Here is a 22,216-nt window from a genome sequence, read left to right as displayed (position 1 = left end):
CATCATCCACAGGGCCACCACTGCCATCGCACCCGAACTAGGACGGACGATCAACACTTCCCTCAGATGCACCTGCCCTGATGACTGGAAACGGGCAGAGGTGAAACCCCTCCTCAAGAAACCGATGGCTGACCCAATGGACCTGAAAAACTACCGACACATCTCTCTCCTCCCCTTCGCAGCCAAAGTCACTGAGAGACTCGTGAACGCCCAGCTGACTGCCTTCATCGAAGAGAACTCCATCCTAGACACCTCCCAGTTGGGCTTCCGCAGCAACCACAGCACCGAGACCGCCCTTCTCGCCGCCACAGACAACATCCGCATGTTACTAGACCAGGGACACACCGCGGTCCTCATCCTTCTTGACCTCTCCGCAGCCTTTGAAACCGTCTCACATTGCACGCTCTCAGTCAGACTCCACGACGCGGGGATACAAGGAGCCGCCTTAGACTGGATCCAATCCTTCCTCTCCGGCAAAACTCACAGGATCACACTCCCTCCCTTTTTCTCAAAACCCACCGACATCAACTGCGGAGTACCCCAAGGATCATCGCTGAGCCCGACACTCTTCAACATCTACATGGCCCCCTTCGCCGCTATCGCCAGACAGCATGGGCTCAGCATCGTTCCCTATGCTGACGACACCTAGCTCATCCTCTGACTCACGAAGAATCCCGAAGACACCCGACTCTGCTTCCAGGAACGTGGCAGCCTGGATAAAGGACAGCTGCCTGAAGCTCAACTCAGAGAAGGCGGAGGTCTTCATCCTCGGACCCTTCACCTCCGCCTGGGACAACACCTAGTGGCCGTCCGCCCTCTGGAACCCACCAACCCCGACAGACCACGCTCGGAACTTCGGAATCATGCTTGACTCCTCCCTCTCCATGAACCGCCAGATCAACGCCGTCGCGTCCACCAGTTTCAACTGCGTACGCATCCTCCGTAAGACCTTCAAATGGATCCCCCCGAATGCAGAAAAACTGTCACCCACACACTCATAACCAGCAGACTGGACTACGGCAACGCCCTCTACGCTGGAGTCAACAGAACTCTTCTACACAAACTACAAACCATCCCGAACGCCGCAGTCAAACTCGTCTTCGGGACACCGTGACACGAGCACATGACCCAACACCTACGAGACCTCCACTGGCTACCCGTCGAAAAGAGGATCACCTTCAAACTACTCACCCACACCTACAAATCCCTCAACAACATCGGACCCAAATACCTCAACGACAGAGTATCTCTCCACGTATCCAAAAGGAACCTCCGCTCCGCCGACCTCGCCCTGGCAGAGGTCCCCCGCATCCTCGGACACAGAACCGGCAGGAGAGCCTTCTCCTACATCGCAGCCAAGACCTGGAACGAGCTGCCTGTGAACATCAGACGCTCCCTGACTCTACACATGTAAAGGAAGGACCTCAAGACCAGGCTCTTCGACTGCTCCGGAGCCACTCCCCTCTCCCCCAGCGCCTTGAGATCCTCACGGGTGAGTAGCGCGCTTTACAAACCCCTGATTGATTGATTGACCTGGAGCAGCAGCGTGTGCTTGCCAGGCACCCTGGGACATGGAGTCTCACCAGGGTTTGTTGCGGCCCTGCAGGAAGAACAGAAGGCTTGTGGTGTACCCTGGGATGAGGATCCCACCAGGGTGTTGCTGTAGGACCAAAGGTGCCCCAAAAAAGGAAAAAAGATAGCGTAGTGCGCACTTCTGAAGAGTTGCAGCTGTTTTAAGTTAATACATTACATTGTGAAAAAGGGATGGTTTGTGAAATGTATCTATTTACATGGACATGCCTGATTTACTCAACTCACAATAGTGTCACTCAAAGTGTCACACGTAAGGAATTGAAATGACACACAAAGCATACTGAAAACGTGGAAATGTCACACATAAGCACAGTAAAAACTTGACAGCTATGACCCTCTGACCGCCTATCTTACTTCAAGTGAAGACTGAACACCCTGCTGCCGCAATGGTAGAAAGATTACTTTTATAGAAGAAGGCTTTTTTTTTTTATACTATAGTGGGTAGCTCGACTTCAACTATAGCGCCGACATGCAGCATGCGCAAATAAGGGCAATATAAAAATTTGTAACATGGCATAACCAGTGGATAAAATATAGATGGCAAATATCTAAACAGTCTATTAGATGAAAGTGATCAACATTTTAAGTATTTTGCCTAATGTTGCTTTTCTCAATGGAGAAACGGGCGGACGTATGACCAATTGCTCCAGGAATGCAACTTGAAAGGGCCGGTGAAAATACATTCTGACAATAGTGAGAGCAGCGCTGCCTCCCTATTTTTATGAGGACAACTCGGCATAGCCCGACCTATGCCGAATAAAATCTGCATGAAAACAACAACGTGCCATTAAGATGCCAATTCGTTTTTTTTAACTCATGGTGAGTAAATTATATTTTCATAATTGTTTTTCCATTTTTTCGGTTGATTTGGAATACCGTTTCAAGTCACAGGTGGAGTTTCTGGCCGAAACAGGGTTCATGGCATGAAATCGTCTGGGATTGGAAAAAATACCGCGCCGCTAGACACACCAAAAATGATCATGCGCTGCCACCTGCTGTCTGTTCAAGAGAACAGTCACCTCGGAAAGGTGAAAAAAATTGCTTCGATGACGTCTTCATAACTTCCTGGTGCAGCGCCTTCCGTAGTCGGATAATTGAAACAGTCACATTGTGACCTTATGCGTTTCTGTTGTGGCCCCATCAAGAATTACTCTGTGCCAAAATCATCCTGCCTTTCAGCGAGTTTTCAAGAGGCCGATTTACTTTTGCGAGTAAACTTTCGATATCAAGCAACGTTCTGAAAGCGAAACTAAGGTAGAACTTTACGAGGGCTGCATAACAAGCCGTGTTTCCGTATTTCTTTGTAGTTTGGGTCGTTGTGGCGAAACACACTCAAGAGAAGGGGATTTTGCCTGGATTCTGGCGTTTGCTGAGCCGTCCAGGAGATACAAGTTTTGTAGGGTTCAGTTTGAACTTCCTCTTAAATCATGGATACGCTTTTATCTTTACTGCACAAATTCTCCATAAATTTATCTGGGAAAGAGCTCGACGAACTTAAATTCCTATGCCGGGAAAAAATCGGCAAAAGGAAGCTGGAAAGCGTGAAGAGTGGAGTGGATCTCTTCACGGTCCTGCTCGAGATGAAGGAGATCTCCCTCGATCAACTGGACGGGCTCCGACGATTGTTGAGTGACATCAAAAGGGAAGACTTGGTGGAACAGCTGGACGCGTTTACAGAGAATGGATTAAACGATGCTGGCGACCAGCCTGATCCACGGGAGAGAGGTAGGCTGCTTTTTATTTTTTTATACATATATTTATTGTCTATTGCTTTTTAAAAAAAAAATAGTACGGTCTTTATCTCAGAATGTGTCAAAATGCCTTATGTGCTAAGCATTAAATTACAAAACAAACAAATACAAAACATTCTTGTGCAATATGATATATAGACAGTAACAATATGGTATATCTATAGTGATATTAGAGTTAGATTTTTTAATTAAATTTGTACATTTATATAGCGTGACATATCACCCATGAGAGTATCCGGGCGCTGGCCATGTACTTGGGGAAATTAAGTGATTTGCCCAGAATCACAGGATGTTGAGCCGACGCCGAGACTCAAACCCAGATCCCCATCCCTAGCACCGGAGTCAGCAGATCTGGCCACTGCCGGCAGATCTGGCCAGTGTCCTACATCCAAGTTTGCTAACTTGTGGTGGGGGCATTTTCAGAAGGGAAAAATTGTTGTCCGCACTAATTATCGGCAATCCTATTACTCTGATTTTACTCATCCTTATCCTGTGACTTGCTTTAGAGGAGACCCTGCCTCCCAGCAGAAACACTTAAGTGATGCACAAAAGTATATTACTTTCCCAATCCTGTGCTACCTTGTATAAGGGCCCTTAGGCCATCCAACCTTCTGGTGCCACTGCCGAAAACTAAACCTTAAAGCAGCTGTGAGTAGAGAAGAAAGGAGTACTGTCAGGGACAAAATCTGAAGTAATGTGATTACTGCACGGGCGGCGGGTAGCATTTGAAAGTTGTGGGGTGAGAGAAGTGCCCCACCGACACTGACAGGCACTGTGAGAAATCAGCAATAAGCTAGCTATACTGAAAAAAAAGAAATACAACATACTGAAAATATTGAACTCTCTTAGGGAATGCAAGTTTACATCAAATGTACCTGCAGTACATAAACATTTCCGAAAGGAGGCCCAATGGTGATTATAGATCTTATGAGTAGACAACCTTCTGGACTCATGAACCACAACTTCAGCTAATCCCATATTCTGTAAGACTATTATTCAATCTCCCCATTGACAAGCACCTTCTCAGGCGAGACAATTGTGATAGGTAGGAGCACGAAGAGGGAACGAGCACGTCAGAAGCAGTGCTTTATTTGTAAAGTAATAGGTGTCGGTGCTCAAAGTGCTGTTCGGACACCCGCGGGTGGCGTTATCAGAGGGAGAATAGCAAGAGTGCACAGTCTCGAATCTACCCAGGCCTCTTTAATTCACTGCCAGTCACTCCCTGCCATGGTATATCACTCTTAATGGTGTCTGCTTTCTCCCTTTGTGATGGATTTTCGGTGTTTCTTTTCGTCAGTCTTTTCGTTTTGTTTGTTTTTCCCTCTGTTGGCCCCAGAAAATGTATAATGTGGTACAATAAGTGTCGGTCCCCAAAAATAAGTGCCGGTGCCCCCCACCGGCTCAACTTGAGCACTGATCAGAAGTATTTACTCTTGAGCAGCACATAGCTGGTGGAGGATTAGGACCAATACTTCCTGGTCTAGAATGGTCGGAGGATAATCCTCTGGCACCTCAAGAAACAAGAAAGAAGATTCAGCATTACCGGGAAGAGAGGAAAGGTAAATAGATAACCCCTTGACAACAGACTAATTAGGGCATTCAAATCCAGGCACCAAACTTCCAAAACCCTGAACAGTACACAGGTAGAACAGTATTGACCACAGGATTGCTAAATCATCTTCATATCAGAAGAAACACAGGTAAATTTGCCCCAAACTGCGTTGACGAAAGCTCCTTCATGTTGGGGAAATTTCCCAGCTCCTCTATCTTCCTCATGGAAAACCTTTGGAGGCCAGAAGCTTGTGAGCATACACCACATTCCCTAAATTATTATTATTATTAAAATTTTTATAGAGCGCGTAGTCACCCGGAGGTATCCCAGCGCTAAAAAAAAATCCCTACACCAGTGGGGGGGGGGGGGGGGGGGGTGAAAAGGGGGGTACAGCAATTTTAGACAGAAGCAATTTTAAACAGAGCAAAAAAGAAGTGGTTAAAAGCTGTTTTAAGGAAACAAGTGGGTTTTGAGTCGTTTCCTGAATCGTAAATAGTTTGGTTCTTTCCTCAGGTCTCGAGGAAGGGCGTTCCATAGGCGCGCTGTGTGGATCGATAAATACCGGTCTCTTGAATATCCATGCAATATCCAGTCGTCTAATTTTAGTTGGATGACTAGTCTTTTGTGAAGGAGAGTAGCCTTCAGAGCCGGAAGCATGAAATTCACTTTTGGGCCAAATTCAGAATGAAACGAAGGACCTCAAACTAAAAGGGAAGAGACCCGGCCAGCAAACAGTAAACTTCTTTCACTAGTCCTCCATGGGTACAGGGGAGATGGGCCGCTTGTCCAAGAGGGCATGAATTCTTGACATTAAGATCTTCTGCTTCTCTGGAGATGTGGGCCAGGGTGTTAGAGGGAACAGAATATGGAGGCACAGTGAAGAACTAGATTTTGTACCCATCTTGAACAATAGATAAGTCTTAAGCGTTTGAAATTACTTGTTTCGAATTGTCCAAAATGTATCTGTGCCCTGCAAAAAGGATTGTGGTAGTGAGGATCATTTATGTGTATCCAAAGAACCTTCAGACGAAGAACTCCACTTCTTTACTCTAAAACAACTTGCCCTCCCTCGGACCTGAGCTTAGGCAGAGCTATGGCTACAATGGAAACAAGCCTTGAATATACATGAAGATTTAGATGAGTCAGAAACTCTACTGCCCAAAGTAAAAGGTAAGGCATGCTTTCTATTTTTGAAATGAGTTGTGGAGAATATAATCTATTTAAGGCCCAGAAAGCAGACAAAGAAAGGAAGAGGAAAAACAATACATTTCTTAAGACCTTCCACCTTCCAGTCCCAGGTCCACTCATGACATCCAGCAGCGATGGCCACTCCAGAAGAACCCTCTGTTGTTCTCAGTGTGTCAAAAGAAGATGCACCTAAAACCTGCCCTGTAATGCTATCCTAGAAAGGAAATTTGCAGTCTTTACCTTATCGTATAGAAATAGACAGAGTCCGAAAGTCACTGACCAGACTGTGGGACAGTTAGGAAGAATAAGTGGAAGACTTCTTGCACTGGTTAAGTCTTGAATAGGTTTTTTGTGGGGACCCATCCAGCATCCTGTCCAAAATGTCGACCAGAGCAGAATCCTTTGTGACTACCATTAATCTACCTGCCAAGTTCAGAAGCATTGGAACCACAGACGCCAAAAGAGGGAGGTCTGAATCGTCCATGGTTAACATTTCGGTTAAGGAATGAGGGACAGTGGCCATCTCCATTGTGAGCCACTCCTCTAAAATGGTATCCTTAAAAACAGGAATCATAGGCAAGGCTATAGGAGTAGGCTAATAAAAGTGGGGAAAGAAAGCAGAACTAGTGGAAGAGTCTCTTCCATTTCGTGGGCACACCCGTAATCTCCCCTTAGGAAAGCCTCTTTATCACCCAAAATCCCTCTAGGGTCCGGCAAACTGATAATTGCGAATCCTCCCACTCATCATGCGATGATTAGGATCCAGGAAACTCCAGTAGATTCTAGAAGATCATTTGCCCTCCATGGTCAACACAGGCAGAACACGCTTTGTAGCAAAGCCCACCATTAAATAACAACCAGAAGCAACATTCACCTTAACGACTGAAATTCTTGAAAGGACTTGCGCTCCCTCTTCACTTGCCTGGTTGGCCTGAAACCTGGAAAAAACAGGATCATCATGATCAAGCAGAGGAGGAAGTGTGCGAGCAAAGGAAGCCTCATTACAGATTGTAATCTGACTCTACCACAACTCTGATGGTAACCGGAGGTATATTCCCATTGGTGCAGCACTGAATCTCCCAACCTGCTAACTGTCAATTCAACCCAGCCGCCCAGAGAAGATCACATTATGGTATAAAATAAGACTACTCGGCAGACAAAACAAGCATTTGCAATGCAACAGGTCTCGCATTTGCAAGAGTCTAAGCTATTGGCATTGTAAATGACAATGCCTTTTTACTTATCTGTTTTGTTAATTAACACATAAATAACAGGCATTGTCATTTACAATGCCAATAGTTTAGACTCTTGTAAATGTGAGACCTATTGAAAGAAGAGGCCACCATTGTCCCGCGCTGCTTGGAAAGTGAAAGCGCGCATGGCGCGCTGAATGTTGCAGGAAAGCATATCGTGCATGCAGTAGGAGAAACCCATGAAAGAAAATAGTGCTTCCAGACTAAAGAAGACGTACCGTGTAACAACAGATGTAAAAGGGCCAGTCCTTATTAAATGTTACAAATGAAGACAAGGCGGTACTAAGGATTCACTACCTCCTAATAATGAATCAGAAGCCAGCATTTACAAAGAGCAATGTGGCAATGACAAAACCCAAAGACAAATATGGGCAGAGAGTGGACGGGGCTTCTATTCCGTACTCCAACACAGCATGCCGCAGAGCAGTGCATGCGCTGCCCAGGCTCGACCTAAAAAACATGTGGTTGGATGGGATATTTGTCCTTATTTAGAGTAGTATGGGAGGAGGAAAGCTGTTTTCTTTTGTGTTGGTATCCCTTTAAGGATGACTTCAGGGATTTGTGGACTCCTTTAACTTAAGACCTGGAATAAGGAATAGAAATGAGGGGGTAATTATAAAGTTTCTTGTCTTTTTGGGGTGTTTCGAGGAGCACATGGTTTTCATGCGGTGAAGAAGTTTTGCAAAACATGTCCACTAGCTTGCATGCTCCTTCTTTAAACTTGCAGTGCATGTAACTGGCCGCGGCGTAATGTCGGAGCACCCATTGGAAGTTGCTGTGTGCTGCTATGGGCCTAGATGTGGCAGCACTGCAGACCCACACACCACTCGAAAGATCCCTCCCGACTAAACTGCAGTCTACTGATTTAAAAGCGTATTGCCAATGTGAGAATGTGTGTGGTGTACTGCCACTAGGATCAGGCGACTTCATAAATGAAAGAAGATGCATCATTCATCTTGACTCCTCTCCAAAACTCTACCCACCATCAAACCCTAGTCCTTCAGTCATGCCTTCCATAACATATTAGTCACTACCTTCACCCTACTCACTTAATTGCTGCAGCCCCTTGTCCAAAACGTAAGTCTCCTAACTCCTTCTAAGCATTCTCTTAAGCAAGCTACATAATTTTCAAAATGTAACAACGCCTACAACATGCGTTTAACTCTCACTATTCTATATAAATGGTCCCCTAAAGCCCCCTGACCAAACTCATGGATTGTTTTGCACATCGAAAACATTATAATACTCCTCCTTCGTCCATGACATAGATTAAGACCACAAACAAGCATTGAATACATTTTCATAAAACCTGTAATGTTAAATCTGTTTACTTCCATTATCGCCTTTCATGCTCTTGAAAAACGTCTTAAATGCCAGACAAGTTTACCTGCAAAGCAAATGGACAACGTCTCAGCGTTCTGAAAAGAGCATTACTGGATTCACCTCCTGTTTGTAGGATAGCTGGATTTCCCTAATTGCGGATGCCTTACAGTCTATAGACTCTGGGGCCATGGATCTTCACTAAGAAGGGAACCAAACTAGAAGTTGATTGTGTGTAGACCACAGTCTGACCCTCACATTAGGTACAAGGCCACAGACACAAAGCATTTGCTCTGGACCACACATGTCTCTCTCAGTCAGGTTAGCGGACAAACCAGGGAGGTTCGATACCACCATCAAAGCATCAGAGTGAAATGATGAAAAATAAAAAATTGGTGCAGAAAGGAAATGTACTCACCAGTCAAAGTCACCACTTGGCTTACATCAACATGTAGCAATAGATTTTGGGGCAGTTCCCCTCTTCTCTGGTAGGGAGATGCTGTCCCTCCATCAGTAGACTCCTTGGGATAGCTGGGGACTTCACTCAGGTTAACCGAGCTTCCTCCTTGCACCTCCAAGCTTATTTGTAGTGAGTAAATGGGCAACACTCTGATCCACATTCTGTAATTACCAAGAGCAACAAGGTTGACGCAGGTCTTTGTACAAGATCTGGGCATTATAGAACAAGCACTAACTCTACTGACCTCCTTCCTCAATGATGGCTATCAGAGGATATTGTTAAATCAATTTGATTCAGATGTGTTTTCCCTGTCTTGTGGAGTGCCACAGGGCTCATCTCTGAGCCATACACTATTTAATCAGTATGTGTCCTTGGTGCCATCATTTGCGTCTGGGATGTAAGCGACATCCTACGCTGATGATACCCTATTTATTGTGTCGATTCCAAGGAACGCTGCTACTACAGCAGATAATTCTTCTTAATATATGTGTACAGTAGCTTATTGGATGGCAATACATTTCCTTAAACTCAATGCGGGAAAACCGAGGTGTTGCTCTTTGGGATGCAAACCTCGATTTGGACTAGTAAGTGGTGGCTGAACAACTTAGGCACCCCTCCCTCCCCCGGTTCAGGTGATCCTGGGCATCGAACTCTCTCTGAATGGACAGGCCAATCGCACTGTTGTGACCTTATTTTTGGATTATGAAGAAGCTGAAGAAAATGTTTCCTTTTATCCCCTTGGCGGCACGAAAGCAGGTCGCTCTAGCGTTGGCCATGTCTAGATTGGACTATTATATAAATCAAAGAGAGAGAGAGGAAAAAAAGGAAGCTGGTTCAATTCCCCTGAGTACAAATGTAGAAAATCAAAAGGAACTAGCCCCATGGTCGAGGGGGATATGTGTATGTAGATATGAAGAAACAGAATAGTCTCTTTAGTCAAGGGAAACCATTTAGGTTTTTAAGAAAGGCCTCACCCACCAGCCTAGTTGGTGGCATGATTCATCAGCGGCCCCCACTCGGGGTACCGAATGTACCCCAAGTGTGCTGCGACACCTGCAATTGCAGCGGAGCTGGTTTATTGTCAAGGTGAGTGTGCAGTGATGGTGTAGTGCGTGTATATTTAAAAAGCTGTCCCTCTGGTCCCAAAAACCAATTAGAATTATTTAATAATGGGCCATGGGCAGCATTAAAAAGAGGCAGGGGATGGCTAAGGAGGTATCAATGGCCGCCACCATCTAGTGGGGTCAACATGTTTTAGCCAGTGCCTGGAAACTGGGGCTGGCTTTTATCAGGACCAAGAAAGTGGAAGGTGAGAGGGCAGGTCTAACAGAGTGTGTATAGCCGTCTATGTGCGGCGCACGCTAAGGCGCCTTAACTGGCAGAGGGGGTATTCCTCTTATTTCCAATCCTGTGGGAGGGAAAAGACAAACATACACAAAACATACCACATATAATGTTAGCCTCAAACAATATCAAGTAACATGAGTGACAAGGTATACCATGGTGGATGTGCAGAGAGGTACGACACGTGAGGCAGCGTCAAAAGCGTGCTATAAGTGGCGGTGCTCGCTAAAAATACGCGGTAATGTGTCAAGTGGCTCAAGGACAAGTTAAAAACATGGTGAACAAAAAACTAGAATGAACCCATGAATGCTTACACCAAAGATTAAAGGGACGTGCTCCATGAGTCAGGAGTAGGGGTATTCTGTCACAGCTACCATCTGGACAGGGTAAAAAAAGGGAGAGAAAGGGACCAAAAGAGGGGGAAGTAAATAAACTTAACCGGCAAAGGAATCAAACCCGGACAGAGATTAGATCCCACTTACTTGTAGCTGACAGAGCTCATACCGCAGACCTGTGTGGCCTCTCTCCGACTCCGTGGTTGGAAATGAGCAAAGGAAGCTGAGGCTTAAATAGCACACCCGCCAAGATAGCGCTCAGGTGTGGGGAGCAGCTGCAGGCAATTAACAGGCAGGTGTCTGTAAAAAAAGAGGAAACAAGACAGACACACAGGGACCGGTAAAATACCGGGCAAAAAGAAAAGAAAGACTAAAAGGACTAATAAGACCAGCGCGTCACACAAAAGGTGTGTAACCGCGCAACGGCAGTGAAGTGCAGCTCGCACATGCCTAGCAATGTGGCGAGTGTATGATGCGCATAAGCAGAGAGGCCAATAGCCGGGGGTAAATCGCGCACGTGACCGACAAAGGGGCATGTATGTGTGGTTCATGGGCAGTGCCTCCAGAGTGGGTAAGGAGTAGCGCGAAGTTACTGATGTCAACTGCAAATCACAGAAGAAGTCAAAAGTGAAACCAAATATAATAAAAAAAATAAAAATAAAATAAAATAAAAGCAAAAATAAAAATAAAACAAAAGAAGCGCAAGTGTGGAGGGACGATCTCAATTATTCAGGGTATTCCAAGGTATCTGGTCATTGAGACCTTCCACATGGGTGGACAGGCGGTATACCCAGCGTTGCTCCTTGTCATGAAGAAACTTTGCCATGTTATCATGGGTAGGGTTAAATTGTTCAATCACAGTCCAGTATATGTCATTGGGGGTATGACCCCGTTCAGCGGTGTGGCTGGTCAATTTGCTCATTATTTTTTTGCAACAACTTGTGCTGGGGTGTTCCACAATCCTTAGCCTCACTTTTCAAGTAGTCATGCCAATGTACCTGAGGTTGCAGGGACATTGAATCAGGTATACCACATGTGTAGAGTTGCAGTTAGGGTGTTTTTGTTGGTACCACACCTTGCCTGGTTCCAAGTCCAGGTTTTTGGATGGTCTAGTCAGATGACAGATGCTGCAATCCCCACAAGGGTAATGGCCAGTGACTTTGGGGAGGCCCCAACTGTCGCCGATAGTGTTGCGGATAGGTTCTTTGAGTTTAGGCCGTGTAGAGACCAGGCGATCTTTTAAGCTGGTAGCTCGTTTGTGTGCAAATAGAGGTGGATCCCAGTTTCTAGTACCAGTATTCAGGATAAGCCAGTTTTTTCTAATGATCTTCATCACTTGATTGCTGACAGTATTAAAGGTGGTAACACAGGTGAGGGGGGCAGTGGAATCCGCCTTGGTGTGGTCTTCCAACAGGGCATCGCGGTTTTGGTTGCGAGCCCTTTTATTAGTTGTTTCAACAATCTTGCGTGGGTAACCCCTCTGTTGTAGCTTCACTGAAAGGTCAGCCGCTTGCTGTTTGTAATCGGTAGTAGAGCTACAGTTTCTGCGGAGGCGTAGAAACTGGCCAAATGGTAGGTTTTCCCTCAGCGGTCTGGGGTGAAAGCTGTTGAAGTGTAGCAAGGAGTTCTTGGCAGTGGGTTTATGGAAAGTGGTGGTGGTGAGAACGCTGTTCTCGCTCCTAATAGTCAGGTCAAGGAAGTCCAAAGAGTCAACCACACATACATGCTCCTTTGTCGGTCACGTGCATGATTTATCCCCGGCTATTGGCCTCTCTGCTTATGCGCATCATACACTCGCTACATTGCTTGGCATGTGCGAGCTGCACTTCACTGCCGTTGCGCGGTTACACACCTTTTGTGTGACGCGCTGGTCTTATTAGTCCTTTCAGTCTTTCTTTTCTTTTTGCCCGGTATTTTACCGGTCCCTGTGTGTCTGTCTTCTGTTTTCTCTTTTTTTACAGACACCTGCCTGTTAATTGCCTGCAGCTGCTCCCCACACCGGAGCGCTATCTTGGCGGGTGTGCTATTTAAGCCTCAGCTTCCTCTGCTCATTTCCAACCACGGAGTCGGAGAGAGGCCATACAGGTCTGCGGTATGAGCTCTGTCAGCTACAAGTAAGTGGGATCTAATCTCTGTCCGGGTTTGATTCCTTTGCCGGTTAAGTTTATTTACTTCCCCCTCTTTTGGTCCCTTTCTCTCCCTTTTTTTACCCAGTCCAGATGGTAGCTGTGACAGAATACCCCTACTTCTGACTCATGGAGCATGTCCCTTTAATCTTTGGTGTAAGCATTCATGGGTTCATTCTAGTTTTTTTGTTCACCATGTTTTTACCGTGTCCTTGAGCCACTTGACACATTACCGCGTATTTTTAGCATGCACCGCCACTTATAGCACGCTTTTGAAGCTGCCTCACGTGTCGTACCACTCTGCACATCCACCGCGGTATACCTTGTCACTCATGTTACTTGATATTGCTTGAGGCTAACATTAAATGTGGTATGTTTTGTGTATGTTTGTCTTTTCCCTCCCACAGGATTGGAAATAAGAGGAATACCCCCTCTGCCAGTTAAGGCGCCTTAGCGTGCGCCGCACATAGACGGCTATACACACTCTGTTAGACCTGTCCTCTCACCTTCCACTTTCTTGGTCCTGATGAAAGCCAGCCCCAGTTTCCAGGCACTGGCTGAAACATGTTGACCCCACTGGATGGTGGCGGCCATTGATACCTCCTTAGCCATCCCCTGCCTCTTTTTAATGCTGCCCATTGCCCATTATTAAATAATTCTAATTGGTTTTTGGGACCAGAGGGACAGCTTTTTAAATATACACGTACTACACCATCACTGCACACTCACCTTGACAATAAACCAGCTCCGCTGCAATTGCAGGCGTCGCAGCACACTTGGGGTACATTCGGTACCCCGAGTGGGGGCAGATGATGTAGCTTGCCACCAACTAGTCTGGTGGGTGAGGCCTTTCTTAAAAATCTAAATGGTTTCCCTTGACTAAAGAGACTATTCTGTTTCTTCATATCTACATACACATATCCCCCTCGACCGTGGGGCTAGTTCCTAGATTGGACTATTGCCATTCCCTCTACTTAGCTTCTAACATCAGTGTCCAGGCAAAACTCCAGGTGGTTCAGAATGCGCTGGCAAGAGCTATTCTTGCTATTCCTAAGCACCAGTCAGCTACTTCGGGGTTGTGTGAGTTGCATTAGCTTTCCATCAGAAAGCTCTTTATGTTCAAAGCCATTTGTATTGTACATAAGGCTCTTTATCGTCCAAGTCTAGCTGGGATTAAAGATATGTTTCATCTGTACATCCCAGGTAGAAATCTTCGCTCAGCCCAGCGCAGTTTGTTCACTGTGCCCAGGGTTTGGAAAAAGAGATGGGAGGTTAGAGCCTTCTCTATCGCTGCTGCAGACTCTGGAACTCGCTTCCTCAATCTCTGACGAAATGTATGGCACCTCTACCTTTTAGAAAGGCACTCCAGATTTGGCATTCTACTATCTTGACAGCCCTTTAGAATGAGAAGGATGGTTTGGTTGACACCTATCAGTATCGGATGACAGTAACTATAGCGCCTTGGTAAATGCTATGCTTTATAAATGTAATTCAAACCAAACCATACAAAAGTATTTTTTTATATGTACCACTCTACATCCTTCATCATTCGCTCCACTATGTACACCTCACGTTTCACTCATGTCATACCAAAAGAATTTTGAAAGCAGTAAATACAAGTTAAATACCAATGTAACCAAATGTGTACTAGTAACTCATCATAACATTGGAAAGAAAGCAAGGATAAACGCTCCAGGAGGCAAAGTTAATGATTGAAAGTACACGATACATTTGTAATATCCATGATATGAAGGTATAAATATATTAAGAACTCAAATCTTTGCGACTGCAAAATCACACTGCATAGAAAAGGCATTGCAGTAGGACTTTGGTGTCTTTTTGGGTCTGATTAGGAGTTATGTGATGTAAAATGAGTAATTACTTCAACCCATTTTGCATGCATCCTTACTACATTTTAAAATATGCATTGACGGGCAGTTTGAAAGTACCCGCTCTAAAACCTGACCTAGCAGCATTTTTCCTGGAGCCCGAGCAGCTACTAGTGCAAAAATGGGGGCAAATTGTACCATTTAGACTTAGCCTGTTGTAGGCTTAGTCTAAATGGGCTTATTAATCTTTAATTCTAAACTTCTTTTTTTTTTTTTTTTTTATAAAAGGAGATCCCACTTTAAAAAAAAAAGAGATTAAATGAAGGGATAATTCTTTACATTTTGATTTTAGGAAACAGCACTAATGTACATATATTTATTTTCCCTTTCAGAACAATTGGCTGCTGCTTTTCATGTTATATGTGATAATGTGGGAAGAGACTGGAAAAATCTGATTCGACGACTTAAAGTCCCTGAGGCCAGAATTGATGGGATCATCGCTGCCTATCCCCTGCAAATGCGTGAACAATTGATGCAGTCTCTAAAAGAGTGGCAGAAAAGGAAAGGTGCTAATGCCAGCGTGGCAGAACTGCTGGCTGTGCTTCGGGATGCTAAGATGAACCTAGTAGCAGATATTGTAGAAGAGGAGTTGTGTAAACTTTAGATCACATGCTAGAACATTTGGAGATTTGATCATGGAGTCCATACCTGACTGTGCCATCATACCTAATTTATACAGTAAATAAATGATTTTCTATAACAAAAGAATTTAACGAGGTGTCACAATAGTTGAGGTTTGAAAAACTGTGTTGATGTTAGAAGCAAATCATACATCTACAGTCTCAAACATGGGGCATTCACCTAAACCTAAATCTGATCTGGCCCATCTAATAAATTATGTCACAATGTGCCTCAGATCCCAAGCAGACATTATCAAATGACTTTTTGGAGTACCTGTTGACGGCTGTTAGCGATGGTTCTCATCCTCATGTAATACAAAATCTCTTATTTCTCCTTCCTCTCTGAATGTCTTACCCCCAGACAATATTTTCTCTCTCAGGTTCTTTGTTTTTATTTCCCTTCATTATCTTTTCTCCTCATTTCTCTCAACTCCTTTTCCCCACCGTTTCTTCCTCCCTCTTCTCTCCTCAGAGAACTCTTGTTTACCTTTGTCCTTGCCTCTCCCCTCTCCTTCACCCTTATCTGATGACCATTTCTGTTTTTTACCCTTGTTTCTTCTAATTTCCCCTATCTCTAATGCGCCTGTTCTCTCATTTTAGCCTCTTTTCTTATTGCCTTTCTCTCGTCTTCTCCCATCCCTCACCCTCACCTTTTTCCCCATCCTTACATATTCTTTCTCTATTTTGTATTTAACTTTCCCCCTCTTTCTATCCTTGGCTTTCTCCACATCACTCTCTCTCTAGCCTTTACCCTACTTTTCAGAACTGCAAATGCTGCTCTCTCCTTGTGTTCCTTCTAGCTCTCCTTCTTGTCCTTTTAACTTCTCACCTCAGGGCCCTCTACTGGTATCCGATTGTCAATTTCCTTCACTACCAGAGGCTGGCGACCAATACAGTCCCACAGGGGCAAGCATCAGGCCTGTTCATAAAGCGCCAATGAGGATGGTAAAAGGTGAGTTACATGTTAGCTAGGGCCTTACTCAAGACTTAATATGTGAATGATTCTATCTCTACACGACAGAACTTTCAGCGACAGGACGGACATGGCATGTTGTGGGTGAGGAGGAAAGGAGATGTGTGTCATGTGAGTCTGTCTCTGCATAGATCTGCACACTTCACTGACGGCCCAGGGAGACTTGTGTCATAACGCACGTAAATAATCAGATCCTGTCTGACAGGCCTCAGGTGCCCCAAAGGCTTTAGGGCACCTCTGAAGAGCACTTTAGAGCCAGAAAGATGTCGTGGGCTCCCCTGGTGGTCCACTAATGTGGGGCACTGTGGCATCACCCACTGTGCACATGGCTAGACCCCGCCTGTCGTATGCACATGTAACCAGTACCTCACTTAAATGTAGATTTTGATACCTTGAAGCTAGACATTAATAATGCAGCATTATTGTTCACGGTTATGAAATATGGATTTCCTTGCAGTACTAGAACACATTTGATTAATCTTGTTTCATTGCTTGACAGACTATATTAAGCATGCCAACTGAATGAACTAATACCTGAAGACCATCAGTGGCTAAAAACCTAAGTAAACTACTGAGAATGCTTCCTCTTTAAAGATACAATCTGTGCCAATCTTCACCTGAGAAGAGACGATTCCTTTCAAGGTATTAATGACGAATTATGATCTGAGTGATGGATTTTCAAAGGTACAAAGACTGGATTATAGATACTAAGTTGCATAGAATACAGGAAATTAAGAGGATAAATGCTGGAAAGGGCATCACTTTTAGATTTTGCTTGTGCAATCTATTGTATTCAATATAATCTTAAAAGGGGCTGACATTCCTCCTCCTTGCTTTTCATTGGTTCCTACGCCTGCCACTTACTTTTCCTCCATTTCTATTGCCTGTAGCGCAGTTTCCTGCAGTTACAATTGCTTGTTTCTGATTTGTTTCTCGTGTGCTTCTCTTAACAGTTTCCCATCTGGAGTACTGTTACCTTCCACTGTTGGGGCGCTTTTTATAATGCACTGCACATGCACTGCGCTTGTTTACAAATTCCTTGTCCTCCTGGCTGCACGCATTTCAAGCATGTCCAGGGTGTGCCTCATTCTTCTGTGTCTGTTCCTCTCATTTATTCCACAAGGCTTTGAACGCATCAGTCTTCAAGCCTCGCTTTCAGTCCTGAACCCCGCCCTGCAAAGCAGTAGTTAGCTCGCCTATTTGTGACTTAACTTCAGCAAATCTTGTCAGTATGAAGCTCAAATACTTCATCATCCATGCCTGTTGCTGCCTGACATATGGAACTACTTCTGAAAGATGACTTCCTAAAGAATGTATCACTACAACATTTCGAAGATGCCTAAGGTAAAGGGGACAAGGTGAGTGCACAAGCACGCCCCCTCGTCTGCATTCTCGTGGAAGATTGCTCCCCAGTTCATCATCTGAAGTGTCTCTTTTGTGCATAATGAAATAGAACACAATGCATGTGCTGGAAGGCTGGTTCAGAATGAGTGACCAGACGCCCGATTAGTATGAATTATTGAGGAAAACTGAGGGGTGTGAGGGCTCTCTTGGAACTGCACGCTCGGCTTAAATTCATTAGGGATTTCCACACCGCATATTGGCTCATTGTGTAGCTGGATCTGGGCGATAAAAACTTCTTCGTGTATGGCACTGTACACGTGAAATATAAATATATTCTTTATTGCTAGAGGTTTGCAGTGTTTGTGCGCTCAGGAACGTGAGCAGTTCATTCATGCCCCTGGCGCGTGTGGAAATGCCCGAATGCTTGGTTCTGTCGCAGCCGAACATGCGTTTTCCTTCTGCTCTTCTGCTGGTTTTCGTGCAGTGGGGGGCGGATGTTCTAGGGTGCCGACCACCCGTTTCATGTGGTTGTCGGGCAGAACATTTTATGGTGGCCAAAGAGGTGCAAGTTTCACGAGAGAGAAACATTTATCGGTGCTCCAGAGTGCAGTCTCGCTAGGAAAATATGTCAACAATAAACCCACTTATTGATGGAGAATGGTAGCCATGCTTACCAATGAGCACGGCGTGCTAATGATTCCCTGGTGGAAGTCTCCCACAGAACATTCTGGAAAGGAGTGACCGGCGACCGCAAGCATTGCAGTATTCCCCACTGTGTTTCTGAGACATGGCTATCCATGAATGAACTGGCCCAAAGTTCTACCTGTTTTCTGCCTGTTGTGGTACTTTCATCCATAGTCCCATGGTTCTTCCTATTCTGCCTGGCTTGTGTAATCCCAATGATGTGTAATGTTGGTGAATACAGACAAGTGATTCTTTTGCTTAATTTTGTGAGTGGTTTTATTCAAATGAATTCTTTAGTCTCTGTTGTGTGGAGGATACTACTTTTATCTTTTAAAAAATTGCTGGTGATTTTGGCCACTTGATTTTACTTCCTGGTTCCTCTTGCCTGGGCTTTCTAGGGGCACCGTTCTATAGAGGCAGCGCTCTAATGTTGCATGTGCCCAACGCATACAATTTCTGCCGCAGCAACATCAGCACCGCTTACAGTGTCTGGCTGCATGCATTTACAGCATGGTTGCCAGGGCGTTATCCTCACTCAAACATGCCGAAAGACATCAAATGTTTACAGATGGGGCCGCTGGCAGCAATAGAAGCCGCTCTCCTCTCCTAAACAAGGCTGAGCGGCGGCATTTACTGTTCGTTTGCCAAGATGACTTGCTTGTTACACGCCTTAATTAAAAAACTCTTATCGCAGTACTTGAAGCTAATTTATTGCTGAGGTTAATTCCCTTCTCCAGACGTCCTATATTGAATCAATGTTGCCAAGGAGCCACCTCTGTGTTGCAGAAGTCTAATTTACAGAATGCATCTAATTTACAGAATGCATCTAAATTATGCAATAATTATGTTCTGTACCTATTGTGTCATTATTTCTGACATGGCATAGGCGTACGTGGTGTTTTCTTCACTAAAATGTTTGTTTTAGTGAGGTAAAAGAAGTTCATTAGTATGTACACAAGCAAAATGCTTTCTCAAAAAAAAGTTTTAACACCTTTACAGAGTTTCTTTAACATATATTGCACAACTGCTCACCAACTTAAAACTTACAACAACAAACAATATTATTAATTACATAGGTGAAACTGAATGCATTTACAATGCTTGTTCCTACTTCTCATCAAAGTCTCTATTCAGAGGTAGTAGTTTGTTGTGTTTCTTTTTCATAATTTGCTGTGCCGTATAGCTGTCACTCTGCTCCTTATAAGTATTTCTCCAGTTTTAAAAGTACTACGATACTGCCTTTACCTGCCTGGGATCTTCTTGTGATTTATTTAATGCTCCCTTTTGACTTACAGTGCACTGGTTGTCTCTGTCTATCTTGCATCTGTCTTCCCATGTCTAATGTCATTCATACCTTACCATAAAGCAGATCCATTCTCCCTGACTGGTAACAGTGAGCGATATCTAGATTGGTTTGTGAATCCGCTCATACCTCCTACATCTCTTGTTAGCCAAACCTTGTTCTAGTTCAGTGTCACTCAATATCACATCAGTTTCATCCATTTTCTCTAAAGTCAAAATGAAAGTAGATGATCTAGACCTTTGATCTGAATTTTATTCTTAATAAGAGAATGAATTGGTTTACTTCCGTGCCATTTCATAATCGATCCTTTCTATTTCTGATTAGTCTTTTTCTGACCTAATTAAATGATCTTGTTGTTCCATTTACATCACTGTTTTGTCTCTTTGCTTTCTGTCAGTGGTTTAAATCATTGTGTAAAAGTATACATTTTGCTTCCGTATAAAACCTTTTACCTATAATAATTTGTCTCTGTGTATTACCTTTAATTTGGTTTCATTTTTTCTAGTTCTTTTTTCCTTATCGTTTCTGGTGGTCTTCATTAGTTCTGTATTTTCATTTTTTTTTCTTCAGCCAAATCTCAAATTTTTATATTTTATCAATATTGTCTCATAGACTATTTTTACATGTTTAATCAAAATGTCCTTAGATTTTTTCAAAGTTACTGTCATTTATTCATCCTATTCCTGTAGTAATTTAAGAATTGCAGCTTGTTAGGTGGGTATGCATCAATGGGTACATTTGTGTTGGTCTAAATAATAAAACTGCTCTTTTCATGTTTGAAGATATGCATGCACACACACACATGCACACACACACACATCCTCCCGACACTCGCACACACAGAGCCTCCCCACATGCGCACTCGAATTCTAAATGCAGAAAAAGCCGTAGGGGGCAGGCAAGGGATACGCTAAAACCCCCTAGGTCTGCTGGTGGGTTCCCTGTGGGACCCCACCTTGGGCCAAAAACATTTTGTTTGGAATTTCACTAAGAATTCATGGTGGAACCGTGGAAATTTTTGTTTTTTAAAATGCCTCTTTGAAAAAAAAATTGCCCCCCCCCCCAGTGGGCTTGGTAGGGGGTATGTGGCCCCTCTCCCCAAGCCTCTGAGAGGCACTGCGCCCCATTCCTGAGGTTGCCGTAAAATAAAGAAGGGAGTGTGCACAACCCTCCAACTGGAGCCAAATTAGGTCCCGGCGGTGGAACTCTATCCCCCGGGGTGGAAGTTAACAAAATAATAATATATATTATAATTGTAATAATAATTTAAAACTATAGCATATGTAAAAACAATATTACATATGTGGCTGCCTCTGTAAATTACATAAAGCCATTAAAACCAGAGAAGAATTATACATACAGTACTTCTGAATGATTTAGCAAGATTCGCACTCCTTCAGTTGTTGTGCAACTTGGAATACAAATTTTGTAAAGCGTCAGTTCAGGATTGTGTCGTTAGATTAAAACATGCAATAACAGCCTGTCTGCAAGAACGTACGCCCCACTGATTCCACAGCGTTCTCAATGAGGACCTCCTTTCCCTCATGAGGCCCGGGCAGATACAGAGTGAGTGGATGACATTCTCCTCTGCTGCATGACACAGCCTGCCTATGCATGCTTCTTCGTTCCAGGGCATAGCTTGAGCATGTCCGGGGAGAAGTCTGAAGCGATACCTAATAAAGGACTCCTTTAGCCGTATGGACCATCCAGCGTCCAAATACAGCTGAGATTTAAGGGGTTAGTATTAGTTTGTAACAGTCCAGGTCAGGTGTGTGATCTGGTGGCTCGAGACTGTTTATCGTTGACCACAGAGTAACTATCCTATGTATTAGTTTTTTGAAGGCCCCCTGCGAGACCGTTGAATCCCATAATGTTTGAACTCACAAGTTGTTGACGGTGGTGTTAAGGCAATGACCAGCTGGAATATATATATTTTTTTTAACTTCATGTCAGAGAGCTTTGTCCAGAGGGTTATCTAGTGTGGATTTTATTCTCTTCAAAGTTTTGACATATGCCCCCTTTCTGGTGGATTGTTGGTTTACTAGGCCAAACTCAAGTCTAATCTGAGCCGGAGATTCCTTGTGTTGGAGACAAAAGAGGAGCCTATAGGTTTTTGTAAAGATCGAAGTCAAGGTATAAGCATCTTTGCCCCGCAAAGGCCTCACTTCCGCAAGATAGACTTGGGACTAGTTTTTGCAGCTATTACCTTTAGAAGCGGTGTAAAACGTGGACCATCGAGGGATCTCTGTAGTGTTCGAAATGCCATAGTTAGCGCACAACCCTTGATTTGTAGCTCCTGCCTGCGTTGTTGAAGCTGCCTTTATCATCGAACAGGACTCCAAGATATCCGTAAGTTTTTGGCAATTCCAGCCAGTCATCTTGTAGATACCATTGTTTTTTTTAAACTTTGCTACTCACTAACATGACTTCGGTTTTCTTTTGATTTATAGTCAATACCATTATTCTGTGAGTAGTTGGCTA

General features: G+C 44.2%; 1 protein-coding gene across 1 annotated transcript; it reads left to right on the top strand.

The window, feature by feature from the left end:
* The first annotated feature begins 2,652 nt into the window (after positions 1-2,652).
* On the top strand, positions 2,653-20,193 carry FADD (Fas associated via death domain). Its single transcript, XM_085643537.1, has 2 exons — positions 2,653-3,318; positions 15,144-20,193. The coding sequence occupies exons 1-2, from the start codon at positions 3,021-3,023 to the stop codon at positions 15,413-15,415; spliced, it is 570 nt and encodes a 189-aa protein (XP_085499663.1). The 5' UTR covers positions 2,653-3,020; the 3' UTR covers positions 15,416-20,193.
* Positions 20,194-22,216: the final 2,023 nt, after the last annotated feature.

Source organism: Triturus cristatus, chromosome 3_1, assembly GCF_964204655.1.
Source record: "Triturus cristatus chromosome 3_1, aTriCri1.1, whole genome shotgun sequence".
NCBI lineage: Eukaryota > Metazoa > Chordata > Amphibia > Caudata > Salamandridae > Triturus > Triturus cristatus.
Note: the sequence above shows the minus strand (reverse complement) of the source record. Positions and strands in the feature narration are given on the sequence as shown.